Source organism: Dipodomys spectabilis, unplaced genomic scaffold, assembly GCF_019054845.1.
Source record: "Dipodomys spectabilis isolate Male_0828 unplaced genomic scaffold, ASM1905484v1 ptg000039l, whole genome shotgun sequence".
Lineage (NCBI taxonomy): Eukaryota > Metazoa > Chordata > Mammalia > Rodentia > Heteromyidae > Dipodomys > Dipodomys spectabilis.
The window spans coordinates 13164689-13179272 of record NW_024870716.1 but is presented as its reverse complement, the minus strand read 5'-3'; the positions used below and the strand labels follow the sequence as shown (position 1 = coordinate 13179272).

General features: G+C 38.3%; 1 protein-coding gene across 8 annotated transcripts in view; it reads left to right on the top strand.

Moving 5' to 3' along the window:
* Positions 1-14584, top strand: part of Ccdc91 (coiled-coil domain containing 91) — a 197413-nt gene that overhangs the window by 109425 nt on the left and 73404 nt on the right. For 6 of the 8 annotated variants that reach the window (XM_042677620.1, XM_042677621.1, XM_042677624.1 and 3 more), the window contains one exon: positions 2801-2908. The exons of the other annotated variants lie outside the window; for them this stretch is intronic. In XM_042677620.1, coding sequence (XP_042533554.1) covers positions 2801-2908 — 108 coding nt within the window. The remainder of the gene's footprint in view (positions 1-2800; positions 2909-14584) is intronic. 8 annotated transcript variants of the gene reach the window in all.

Here is a 14584-nt window from a genome sequence, read left to right as displayed (position 1 = left end):
GTACCTCTGACTTTGATATCACCTCTCTGATTTGTGTGAGTGTGCATGCACCCGTGCGTGCGTGCTGGTACTGGGGCATGAACTCGGGGCCTGGGTACCGCCCCTTTGTTTTTCCCTCAACTCTGGCACTCTGACTCTGGACTCAACCTCCTCTTCCAGGTTTTTATTGGAGATAAGAGTCTCAGATTTGTCTGCCCCAGCTGGTTTTGAATGGAGACCCTCAGACCTCAGTTTCCTGAGTAGCTAGGATTACAGGCATGTGCCACCCATGCCCAGTAGAAGTCTTTTAATTGATGTGTTCCCTGTGTGCTAAAAGAAATTTACAGTTGATTAGAGAGGAGACAATTCTTTCATTGTCTTTTTATACTGTTGAAGAAGCCCAAGCTTCATTGTGTCTGTAGAGAAAATTACAGAGGAAAACAAACTAGGAAATGTGAAAGCTAATGCTAATGTTTATTTTTAAACTAAAATTAGGAGATGTTTCAGAGCAAGTACTTTGTAAAGTAAATATAGGGTTCTGTAATGAGTAATAGAGAAAGCCGTAAAAACAGGTGACTGTTATCAGCATATATTTGTGAGCTCAACCCTAATGGAAGGAAAAGACAGTTTGGGGAAGTGACTTACTTGTTTTGTAGGGCACAAGTGTTCCCATGTTTAGTATGCCTTCTTGTGGTATATGAGGTCTTGTAGCACCTTTCTGTCTTACCATTTACTTTCAATCCTAAACTCTTCTGTACTCATTTTATTTAATAGTCTCTATGTAGGTGGGGAGATCCTAGGCCCACGTAGGCATCTCTTTCCTTCCTCTGATAGGAGCCTTCCATATAACTGGTGCATGATTTCCAAGGAAAGGTGGTTTATACTCAATGTTAGGCAGAACTCAATGAGTAAAGGAGAGAGAGAGAGGGGGAGAGAGGAGAGAGAGAGTGTGTGCTGGTACTAGGATTTGAACTCAGAGCCTTGTGGTCTTACATGGCTTTTTCACTCAAGGTTGGTATTTTACGACCTGAGCCTCATCTCCACTTCTACTGATTATTAATTACTGATTAATTGCCTATATCATTCTTTAAGAAAAGCAAGCTGAATTAGGATCTAAGGATGTGGTTCAAAGCTAGCCCAGGCAGGAAAGTCCATGAGATAGTTATGGAAGTAGAGCTATGGCTCAAATAGTAGAGTACCAGCAAAAGCCTGGTGAGAACATAAGGGCCTGGGTTCCATGGCTAAGTACCAGGAGACAGAGAGAGGGAGAGAGGGAGGGAGGGAGGGAGGGAGGGAGGGAGGGAGAGGAGAGAGAGGATAGGAAAGTCACTTAACACATACAGAGTAAATTCCCAACATATATTTTGCCAAAGATAAAGTGGTGTTTTATTATTTAGTCACAGTGTAAGAGGATTAACTTTGGGTTCTTAATGGAAATTAGTCAACTCTAGAACCTTTAGAGATAAATCGAGAATTGAGATGTGTCTTCTGTTCATAACTTTATATTTGGGTTAAACCTCAGATAGAACTTTATGTATTGATTGGCAGCTAAGTCTCAGCAGTGCTTCCTAGAGTATGAATATTATTATCCGGTAATCTTGCATTGAAAAAGAAAGTGAATTTTTTGAGAATTCAAACTGATCCAAAGATTTAAAAACATTTTTGTCTTTTTATAAAATACATGCTTATTTATTTAGCATCTTAATACACGTCACTTCCAATAGAGTAAATCTATTTTCACAACAAAGATGAAGAGATTTGTTTGGCTTATTTTCCTTGGTTGGTGAATGTGGCTGCAGGCCTGCTTTCTATAAGATGTGTCTGTTTTAACTTATGATTTTGATTTGAGTCATTTATTAACCAGATAGACCTTTAAAAATAGAATGTTTGCTTACAGAATTTCTTGTGTATACAGTTGAATATATATTTAAATGATGTAGGATTTATGAAAAGCATGTAAGATATTATTGAAAACATGTCAGTATAGCATAAATAAAGCTAAAAAGGAAAAACATAAAGATAATAATAGTCTAAACCTCTCCAGTGAGCATGTGAGAAGACCACTGTTCTAAGTACTATGATGGCATCTTTATGTTGAACTTGGTTGGGTCCTAGGATTCAGAGTATCCAATTAAGTTTGTCTAGTTTCAAGCTTTTTGCTTTTTTATGTATAATCCTTGAGATCCTGACTCACCCACTTTACTTATACCTTTAACATTAGGGGTGCGCCCCTCCTGGGGGGGACAGTGGTTCATGTTTGAAGTTGCTCAGAGGTGCCATCTGCTTTTACTTGACTTGTGGTCTTAGAGCACATGCTTGGCCCATGGGGTATTGCCATGTGCCGAGAGGATGTGGAGTTTTGTCAGTCGGCAAAATATGTCTGGCTTTTTTTTTTTCTATTTCTTTTCTCTCTGTCTCTCTTTCTCTTTCTTTGTCTCTCTCCTTTTCAAGCTACTTTCATATGTTCCTTGTCCTGGGTGGTCTTCATTGAACTGAATTTATATTGAACCAGAACTACTCGTTCTCTTTATCATTTTCTGTGACTTGCCTTTGTTTTGTTTGTTTGCTTTTTAAAGGAGAAGGTGTGTGGAAGGAATATCTGAGCCAAAAATACTCCACAATCTTAGCATTAGGAAAACCTAAACCTTAGAACCGAATGAGTGTGATATATAAATGTGTCTTTCTACTCACAAATACATACTTAGTAATACAGAACTGCTATGGTTCAAATATGCACAACTGTCAAAAAATTCCCCATGCCAACAGCAGATTCCTAAGTTTTATGTGTGTATATGTGTTTTTTTTTTTTGCTTGTTTTTAGGGATTACTGCAGTCTTCAGTGAAGCAACAGGTAGAAAGTATTGAGAAACAGTACATCTCTGCTATTGAGAAGCAGGCACGCAGGTGTGAGGAGTTGCTAAATGCTCAGGTAATGAGAGTGCATCCATCACTGATTTTCACTTTGCTTCTGTCCCTTTCTCCACCCTTAAGATAACTGCAACTTCGTGCCTGTTACAAAGGGGGAATATACATATGTACATATTGACATACATGCACACACATAAATATATATGGACTACATTAGGATATAAACTTAAGTACATAGATATTTATGAATATGCTAGCTCACTCTGACAATTGTAATTGGTTTTATTATACATTTTTAAGTGTCCACTTAACAAATAACTTAGAAATAATGCATAGGGAAATTAGAAATTTAGTGTAACAATTGTACTATTTTGGATGATGAAAGATTTGGTAGTCAGAGGTAAGTACATACCTTTATAAACAGAAAAATAATAGAATTAAGTTCATAGAATTTTGAAACAACACAAGGCATATATTAATCAAGATAGGGTCTATTTAGACAGCAGAAGTATATTTGTGTGTATTTGTGTTTGTGCACATGTGCTAGTACTGGGGTCTGGGTGATCACTTTTAGGGTTTTTTGCTCAAGGTTGGTGTTTTACCACTTGAGCCAAATCTCCATTTTCAGTAGTTTACTAGTCAGTTGGAGATTAGTCTCATGGGTTGGCCTGACTTTGAACTACAATTTTCAGATTATAGGCATGAGCCACCAGTACCTTGCTGTGAAAGTACCCATTTCTTCATAAAGCTAAGTACTAAGATACCATGACCATGGAAGGGAGAAAGCAGGAAATATTCGGTGATTGTCATAAATGTACCACATTCTTGCTTTTGGGTACCATGTACTTGAAGTCCTGATTGCAGAGGAAAAATCACAGGGTCAGTGTCTGAGGAGAAAATCTGAAGGCCTTCAGCTTCCAAGTCCAGGATCTCTGGGAGAAACAGGCCTTGACTGGATATGCTGCACTGTGCATGAACATTTACCTCCCGTTTATCTTAATATACACTAAGATAAAGGTAGATAAATACTCATTCAAAATAGGAGAGAGGGAATGAGGCACGGGGTTTTTGCGTGTTAGCAACTCTGAAATCTCTCAGACAGAGATTCATCTGCTCTAGCAGAATTGATTGGTGACTTTTGTTTGGTCTTGTAAAGTTGTTTTTTTTTTTTTTAAATTTTCAGTATCTTGGTTATGTTCAACATGGGTATTGAAAATGATACTATTGCTCAGACTGCTTCCTATCTATAGAAAATTGAGAGCCAAATCATTTGTTAGTGCATAGTCTCAAATAAGCTGAATGGTCCTTTGGAGGTTGATTTCAAAGATATTTTACATTTTTAAGGATTTTTTGACATCATTACCGTATGAATATTTGTTTTTGTTTTTTAAGTCTCTCCTAGTGTTTTAACTTACACTTTTGAAATATTTGGGGCTTTTCCCACCAAGAATCTGTTCTCCACCTTTCTGGACATAGCAAATGTTCTACAACTCAACTCAATGCTAAGGTTTTCTCTCCTCCCTTCCTCCCTTCCTCCCTGCCTACCTCCAGTGGTAGGATTACCCGGGGTACCCATATTTCTGTTTGGCCTGGCTGCAAAGTTAGAGGTCTAATTGCTGTCCCCTTCAAGCCTGGTCATTTGCTAGAAGGGCCCACAGGCCATGCTTGCTTTTACTGGTTTCTTATACAGGGCATTGCTCAGGAACAGCCAGATAGAAGAAATGCCAAAGACAAGCTGGTAGGAGGAAGGGACAGGTGGCTTCCATGCAGGCTGTGGGCATACTACCCTCATGCACATTGCTGTGTTCAAGCAGGAAGCTGCCCCAGGGCTTAATTTAGGAGTGGTTGATAGAGCGCTTGATGCAGCCCGTAGCTCTCTCCCTTCTATAGCGGTGGCCCTGGGGATGGTGAGCAGGTATTTACCTCTATTCTTGCTTTGTCTTTCTGGCCAGCCTCCAATCTCATCTGAAGTACTCTAGGAGCCCCTAGTCACCAGCCCTGTTATTAGCACAGTGAAGAAATTCTGGTCCCTGGGAATCCCAAGGGTTTTAGAACCTGTGTGCCAGGAGCCAGAGACAAAGGCCCAGTGTCCTTTTAATAAGCATTAGTGACAAAGAATATAATTTCAATTGGTGTAACAATTCAAAGTGAAATAATTAATATGCAAATCAATTCAAGGGACTAGGGGTCCTTTGTATTCAGTGTAGAAGAATTAATGAACCAAATATGAGTTCTGTCGAGATTCATGGGGTTACATGTGGTTTGAACTGTGAGAAGAGGATGTAATACTAAATTCGGAGTTCTTCATTTGAGTGGGCTGGGCACCGTAGTACAAACCTGTAATCCCAGCTACTTGTAAGGTAAAATTGGGAGGATTATGATTCAACACCAGCCTCGGCAAAAGTTAGTGAGACCCCCTTCTCAACCAGCAAGCCCAATGTAGTGACTCACACCAATGATCTGAACTACTTTGGAGATGAGTAGTAAGATGACCCAAAAATTCAAGAAAACGATGGAAGCAACATGGGTTGGGCTCCAGTGGTTAAAGCACCTGACTAGCAAGTGCAAGGTCCTGAGTTTAAAAAAGAAAAAATTCTTCAGTTGAGAGAATATAAATATTATGTGCCCAAGGAAGGGTTCGAGTGGACAATCTTTCACATTGTCTGGCAGGAAAGTGAATGCCACTAAAATATACAGGGACGTGATCTGTGTCTATACTTGCATTTACAAATATTACTGTGTTACCACATAAAATGAAATTAATGGGGGGGGGGCAATGAGAAGCACATAAGTCAGTTAAGCCTGCTATTTTATTTATACAAGGGAGAATGTTGGTGGCCCAGGCTGAAGTGCCTGAGTGGGAATGGAGATTTTGGTGGTTTTGAATGAAATTAAAGAGCAGAAACCAGAGAATTTGTGTGACAGTTGGACAGACAGTAGATATTGATCCACAAAGAAGATTATTTACATATACATATATATGAACGTAGAAATATATAAATACCTATTTATATATTTGAGTAATTTCTTTTGGATAAGGCCCAGATATTTGGTTTTGGCAACATTGTGGAATGGAATTGAAGACACAGCACTGTGTTAGTGTTGAAAATTTTTTTTGAACTGTTGGGTTCATACTGCCTTTGGAATATTAAGATCAGAGTCTTTTGGGCAATGAATACTTAGTCAGAGTTTATAAGAAAGTTGGTAATAGATGCATTTAAAAGTCATAAATAGAGCCAGTTGCTCATGGCTCACGCTTGCTGTCCTATCTATTCAGAATTCAGGAGGCTGAGATCTGAGGATTGTGGTTCAAAGCCAGCCCAGTCAGGAATGTCCATGAGATTATCTCCAATTAGTCGGCAAAAAGCTATGGCTCCAATGGTAGAGTGCCAGCCTTGAGTAAAAAACAAAAAACAAAAACCCAAGGGACAGTACCCAGACCCTAAGTGCAAGCCTCAAGACCAGCACATGTGCATGTGCACGTGTGTGGGTGAGTGCATGCACAGTAATTTGCTGTGAAAATGATTGGCACTTGGTTATCAAAGATGCAAAAAGAATGTAATTAATGCAACAAACCCCATCAGTCAATGGTGCCATTTAAATTATTCTAGGATGGGAGCTCCTCTTCTAGAATTATCTGGAGCCAATATTAGGTTGAATGCAAACTCTGTGCATTTTATAAACTATTGATGTCAGCCACAATTTCCTCATCTCTTAAGAATTACTATGTTTCTTCAGTGGAATTCAGCATGCCATAAACAGGCATGAGCACCTAGATGGTGTGCTTTAGAAAGAGTTGAATTAGAGCTGTTGAAAGTATTATTTTATTAATAGATTAATACTGTAATATAGTTTAAAGCCAGTTTTTAAAATGCAATTTTTTTCTAAAGTAGGTTAAATAACTAGATTCTTGAAAAAGAAAGTAAAGTGTTGGATACAAATGGTTTAAAATAAGATATTTGAGGTTGTTAATACATGCAGCCAAATTTTGAAACATTCTGAGTGTTTGTTGAGAACTTTATATATAGTGAGGACAGAACTTAGTGCAGAACATGAACCATCAAAATAGTGGCAGAATGTAAAAGAAAATCAAATTCAATGGTTCATTATAGATACGTCAGTAAGTAATGACATTTAATGTAGGTATTTGTCATGATATATCAAATATATTATGTCATTTATTCATTTTTTTATTCAGTATACATTTAGTTTTCCGGTATTCTACAAGAACACGAAACAGTTTTACATGTTTTATATAGATGAACCATGTAGCTGGGTCCCGGAGATAAAACAATTACAAACAAATTCTATTGTCACCCAAGATGACACCTCAGTGTGAAAAGCCAAAGAAGCATTGAGTAATTATAGTAAATGAAGAATAAAGCTCAGGAAGCTGTAGGCGTCTTCACCGGAGCATTTAATCACACTTTATCCTACAACATTTGTGCGGAAATTTCAGAACCAAGCCAGCTTATAAAACTATCTTCATAGTAAATCTTACACTGTAACAGCTTCAGATCCAGTTGGATTCAAGCAAACTTGTCATTTACTTATTTTAAAAAAGATGTCCTAAGAAAAATATAAACACATACTGCTGTGCCAATCAATGCCAATTAAATAAAGTAGCAACATCAACAGACTACTCTTTTTGTGTGGGTGTGTACGTCATGGGACTTGAAGTTAGGGCCTAGGCACTGTCCCTGAGCTCTTTCACTCAAGGCTAACACTCTGCCACTTTGAGCCACAGTACCACTTCTGGTTTTCTGGTAGTGAATTAGCGATAAGAGTCTTATGTGCTTTCCTACCTGGGCTGGCTTTTTGAACCATGATCCTCAGATCTCAGCCTCCTGAGAAGCTTGAGCCACCAGCACCCAACTAAATTATCTATTCTTGTTCTTGAGAATATTGAGGAAAAATATATCACAAGTCATTCTGTAAGTGCATTTTCATTAATAGAAGTCAATCAGAAATGGAAGATACTGACCAGGAAATATTTACTTAAAATTTATAGTTAGGAACACCAATTCAGCACTCATTATGTGCCAAATACTATCGTAGGGCCCTTCCACGTGCTGTTTTTCTAATTTCTTTTCAAAAACAATTGTGAGCTAATGTCAGTACAAAATTTTCTGTGTTTTTGCATAAGGACTAATATTTTATTAATTTGAAACTTTTCTACATAGGTCTAGAATATGCTGATATATTTTGGCATCGGTATAAAATGGACATTTTGCCCACATAACTCCAAATGAAAATGAAACAGAACTATAGAAACTAAAAATATAGAGAAGTCTCTTGTTGAAAATGTTTTTATTTTTCCTATTTTAAAGTTGGAACAATCATTAAGCATATATGTTTGACTTCTGAATGTATTAGACACTGTACTTTTGGCAGTACTAGGATTTGAACTCAAGGCATTGCATTTTGTAGGCAGGTACTCTATCACTTGAGCCAGGCTACCTACCCTTTTTGCTTATTTGCTACCCTTTTTGTTATTTTTCAAATAGGATTTTTCACATTGCCTTGTCAGTTAGGACTGTAATCCTCCAATTTTCACTTCCCAAGCAGTTTCCATGACAGTCCCACTGCTGAGTGCTAGAGATGTAACAGCAAACAAAACATAACATTCAGTCTCCCAGAGGTGTCTGTTTGGATATGTGGTGGAAAGTACAAGGTGAAGGATGTGTTTCAGTCAGTGACAAACCACCTATATAACACAGTGAGGCCGTAAAATCATAATGGAGTTGGAAGTTCCATTTTTCTTTGTAATTTTATTGTGCATTTTCTGTCATCAGGTATGTTTGGAAACAAAAATCCTATCATTTCACATTCATCTACAATATTCAGTGTGGTGATATGCTGCATGAGTTCACAGCCTAGGAGAAGTGGGCTGTGAGGTAAAGCCAAAGTATGTATAGGTCTGTGTCAGTGCATGCTGATGTGTGCACGGTGACAAATCTACTTAATGACATATTTGTTATATCCTCATAAGCAATGCATATTGTCATCCCATGAGAAAGACATATGTAGGCTTGTGTGATGATTAATTTTCTCTTACAGCATAGCGATGCTATGGTAATCACTTGCTTGGTTCAACACTAGTGTGTAGTTGCCAAAGTAAATGTACAAATGAATATGTAAACAAATAAATGTACATATAAATATATTGTAGTTGTGGTCAACATTAAGGCTTGAATTTAGGGCCTTATTGCTCTCCTTTAGCTTTTTCTACTCAAGGCTGGTATTCTACCATTTGAGACACCCTATTATTTGTGACTTTTGCAGGTTAGTTTGAAAAAAGAGAGTTTCATGAACTTTTCTGCCCCAGCTGGCTTTTTGAACCATAATCTTCAAATCTCAGCCTCCAGAGTAACTAGGATTACAGGCATCCACATAAAAACCCTACTTGAGTTTCTACACTGCTTGTTTGCCTAAGTATTTCATACTTAAACTCCTACAAAGAAAAAGATCTTTCACCTTCCTCTATTTCTCGTCACTATGCCCTTTCTGTTTCTTTGGAAAACCCTGACTGTGGCAGGTCTGCATTATATCTTTATTTGCCTGTTGACAGGACTTTGTAAGGATGCTTAACTACATCAGGTGCTTTTCTAATTTATCTCTTCATGTTCTCTGCTGTTTGTGCACTGGGGGTTTATGTAGCCATTATCATCATCTTCAAAATTGGGGGAGGCAGGCATCAATGGCTCATGTCTATAATCCTAGCTACTCAGGATCACAGTTCAAAGCCAGCCTCAGAATGTATGTTGGTGTGACTCTTAACTCAAATTTAGCAGCAAAAACTGCTGTGGCTCAAATGGGAGAGTGATAGTCTTGAGTTAAAAAGCTAAGAGACAGTGCCAGGCCTTTAGTACTAGCACAAACAAAACAAAACAAAACAATGATGGAAACCTGTATGTACGTACGTCCCTCTAAGTTACCAGGGGGTTCAAATTCCTTAAGCACCTCTGTTTTCCTCTCCTGTTGCCTCTGCTTTCCTATGGACTCCTCCCTGATAGAGTTGGTCATGCCAGTGCTTAAGGTTAATCCTATGATCAATATGCATGTTCAGGTAGAGCCTGAGGAATTTTACTTGTCATCTTTCTTCACTTGTTCTATAAATTCTATAATTATATCAAGGTATTGAAAGTTTTTTTTTTTCCTCCTGCGTCAAACACATTTCATGAGGTTTCTATTTCAGTCAGCATTCTTGGTAATTACCTTTGCATGCTGATACTTACATGGGTAAGATAGGCTAAATGTGTGGGTATCAAAATTCATATTTTTTCAGAATTAATGGCAGATCTTATTGCTTTTACTTTTCCTTAGTTTATATACAATGGTTATAAAACAATAGCAACACTAATTTTATTTCTGTTGTAAGAGCTATGACATTGATATTCAAATCCATTCTTAGCATACCATTGTAATCACTTGTGTCTCCTTGTTATAAAATATGCAGAAAAAAATGTGCCCTGAGACCATTGACCTGCCAGGAAAAACACATCATTAAGTGCTCATTATTGTCCTAAAGTATATAATAATAGAAGTGCAGACTGGGCGGCTAACTATGAAATTGTTTCGTCATACAACATAGCGATTTTTTTTTTTTTTTTTTGGTCAGTCATAGGTAGGGCTTGAACTCTGGGCCTGGGTGCTGTCCCTCAGTTCTTCAGCTCAAGGCGAGCACTATACCACTTGAGCCACAGTGCCACTTCCAGTTTTCTGGTGGTTTATTGGAGATGAGTTGGCATGGATGTTCCTGCCCAGGCTGGCTTTGAACCATGATCCTCAAATCTCAGCCTCTTCTTGTGTAGCTAGGATTACAGGTAGGAGCCACTGGCATCCAGCCTAATGAGATTTCTTGGAAACCTCATGGAAAAACTTCTTAGTCTCATCTCCTAGAGCAGCGCCTCGGCATTGATTGCTGTCTGCTGTGTCTTGGGTGGCCTCCGTCTGGGTGAGCACATGGTAGTGTGCCTTGTCCAGGTCCCCGTGAGCCAGTGCATCTAAGGTATCACTGCTCTTCATTTTATTCCAGTTTTTCTCCTTGTAGGGAGCAGAACATGGTAACCATCCCAGTTCTCTTGTGTGTCAGAGCTACATCCGATTTCTGAGTGCATGCTTTCTTTACTTTAGCAAATTTTACCCATTCTGTAATTTTGTTCAAACATCCAGTCTTTCCTCAGATTAACACTTCTACCAAAGATTGTTTTTACACAGACAACCAATAAAATACAGTTGAGATGGGGATGTCAACATTTAGAACATCCTGTTGGAAAAATTTAAGAAGGCCTGGTACTTTGTATAATAATTTTTGGATGTTGAGTACTGGGTCTGACTATTGTCAGTACTGATTCTTTTTTTTTTTTAAATGCTGTTCCTGGGGTTTGACATCAGAACCTGGGTACTATCACTGAGCTGCCTTTGCTCTAAACTAGCACTCTACCACTTGAGTCACTGCTCCTCTTCTGGTTTGGGGACTAGTTTATTAGAGGTAAGAATCTCAAAGACTTTCCTGTTTGGGCCAGCTTCAAATTGCAACTTGAATCATGCCTCCAGCCCTCGCAAGTGACATTCTCTCTCTCTTAACTTGTACAGTTGAGAACCTTTGAAGTGTAACAAGGCCCTGCTGCTAACATGCTTGGAAAGAGTTTTTTCAGCTGTCACTTGCAGCACTCAATATACATCCATCATCAAGTGTGCTAGGATCACTTTTTGTCACCATATTGCTTTCCTGCTGTTTGGTCAGATGATTATTGAAAACAAGATGTTAAAATTATAACAATATAATATAATGACCGTCAAATTTCCCACATAGTCCTTAATTTTTTTCTTTATGTAATATGAAGCTATGCTATTAATTACATATAAGTTTATAATTGTCTTATTTTGCAATGATGTCTGCCTTTCCCTGAAATGCTTTTTGTGTGTGTGTACCAATACTGGGGCTTGAACTCAGGGCCTTGCATTCTTGCTTGGCTTTTCACTCAAAGCTAACACTCTACCACTTGAGTCACAGCTCCACCTCTAGGTTTTTAGTGGTTAATTAGGGATAAGAATCTCACTTTCCTGCCTGGGCTGGCTTCAAACTGTGATCCTCCTATCTCACCAAAGACAATCCCCTATGTCATCCTTTTGAGTAGCTGGGATTACAGGCAGGAACCACCAGTACCTGGAAATATTTTTGCTTTGATAGACTATTTTTTAAAGGAAGTGTTAAATTCATAATAAAGTTTACTGGAAAGTAACAGAATTTTCACGTGAAGATGTCTGCAAAGGACATGCATTTACCTTTAGTGTTTGTTCTTGGTAGGGTGTGTTCTAGAGCATTGACAAATACATAACCACATGTGCCCAACAATATATTAAAGCACTCATACTATAATAAAGCATTCCACACCGTATTTAAATAGGGAGAATTTGCATTTGCCTGCATTTTCCATGCTGACTGGAAATAGGACTACTGGGCTAAAGTAAATATGTGATTACTGTAATGCTTTTACAGTTGTGTTTTATTCAAAATAAGATTATTAATATTATTGGACTTGGGGCAAGTTCATTGTGTCAATTTATCCTTTTCAATTTTATCTTCTTGAGATTTTCTTTCCAAATACTATGGAATGTATTGGCACATGAATGAGGAAGTATCTAACTCATGTGAAGAAACTTACTATATTTTGTGTGAATGTTTCAGGTTATCTTTGATCCTGTTCAGAGTTTGAACCTTATAGGTGAAAGATGAGTGTGTACTACACACTTATCTATGCACAAACATGATATGAAGTCTGTGCATATGTGATTAGTAGACAACTGTGTACTATGTGAGCTACCAAACTTCCTCAGTGAAAAATCTAACACAACTCAACACCTGTAATCCTGGCTGCACTGTAGGCTGAGATGTGAGAATCCTTGTGCTTTGAATTCAGCCCAGGCTGGAAAATCAATGGGACTCATATCCCCAGTTAACCATCAAAAAAAGCCAGGAATAGAGGCATGGTTCAACTGGTAGAGCACCAGCCTTGAGCGAAAAAGCTCAAGGACAGCACCCAAAACTGAGTTCAAATCCTAGCACTGGCGGGAACGCATGCATGCTTATGTGCACACACACACACACACACACACACACACACACACACCACACATTGAAGGTCGAAGGTCCCATTTGTATAGATGTAAGATAAAAATTGGATAAGTTCCAAAAAAAATCACTAACAACTCCTTTTCTTCTTGGATATTCTTTCTCCTAGATTTGGGTACGCTGTGATAGGACTACAGCCCTGTCTGGGCCATTGTTTCATTAATTTTCTCTAAAATAACATTGTTATGGATCAGAAATGCCAGTGTCTCATATTTTAGTAAGACCCATTTAAAATTTTTTTCTGTTCTTTACTATTACAAACATATCCAGACATTTCCTTATGAGGCTTTTAATTCTGAACCACAGCAAATGGCGTTTTTTTGTTGTTGTTGTTTGTTTGTTTGCTTTGTTTTGTTTCTAATTGGTCGTGGGGCTTGAACTCAGGGCTTGGACTCTGTCCCTGAGTTTTCTTGCTCAATTCTAGCACTCTACCATTTTGAGCCTCAGCTCTACTTCTGGATTTCTGATAGTTAATTGGAGTCTCACGGACTTTCCTGCCTAGGCTGGCTGGGATCCACAATCCTCAGATTTCATGAGTAGCTATGATCGCAGGCATGAACCACAAGTGCCCAGCTGAATATTTCACTATCATAATTTTAGTTTAACATTTCTTGGTAACCAGACTGATGTGTGAAATACTTGATTAAATTCTCATATAGCACCTTGAGGTTGGCATTACTGGCCTTAAATATAAATGAGAAGTGAAGGTTGAGATTAGTAAGTGAAGAACTTCAATTCCATAGTCATACTGGTTCTGATTCCTTTGTTAAATCTATTAGAATGTTCTAATGCCTTGAGACATAGCTCCCAAATATAATATCATTATTGTACTTACACAAATATACAATGTGTAAGAACAGCTTTTTATAATTGTAGCTTTATTTTACAGAAAAAAATCTCTTGTACACATTACCTGAATTGTGAAATAGTAGCCCCTCTGAACAACACCTTAATAGTAACAGTAAAATAATATTATAAAATCTTTTTTTCTTTTTTTGTTGGTCATAGATCTTGAACTCTGGGCCTGGGTGCTGTCCCTGAGCTCTTCAGCTCAAGGCGAGTACTCTACCACTTGAGCCATGGTGCCACTTCTAGTTTTCTGGTGGTTAATTGGAAATAAATGTCTCATGGACTTTGCTACCCGGGCTGGCTTTGAACCATGATCCTCAAATCTCAGCCTCATGAGTAGCTAGGATTGCAGGCGTGAGCCACCCACACCTGACTAAAATCTCTTAAAAGTATTATCTTTGAAAAGAAAAAATTGCCTGCTGATGTAGGCATTGACTTCTGAATAAATGATTGGTCTGGCAAATGTTCCATGGAATTGTAGTAGATGAGACTCAGCTCTCCATAGGAACTTTTCAAAGGAAGTCTGTGATACATGAGGGTTCTCCTGGCCCTCCTAGCTTTTGCAGTCTTATCACAATTGTAACTGCTCCCTGAGGATCCTCTGCAGATGTGAACATACCATGACCACAGTATAGCTCTAGGAGATTGTTTTTACTAACCATAAAGACAGAAAAATATTATGAATGTACAAATGAACCTCAAAAGTGAGTGAAACAGCCCCTAGTGATTGGGGCACATCTAAAGTCCGAA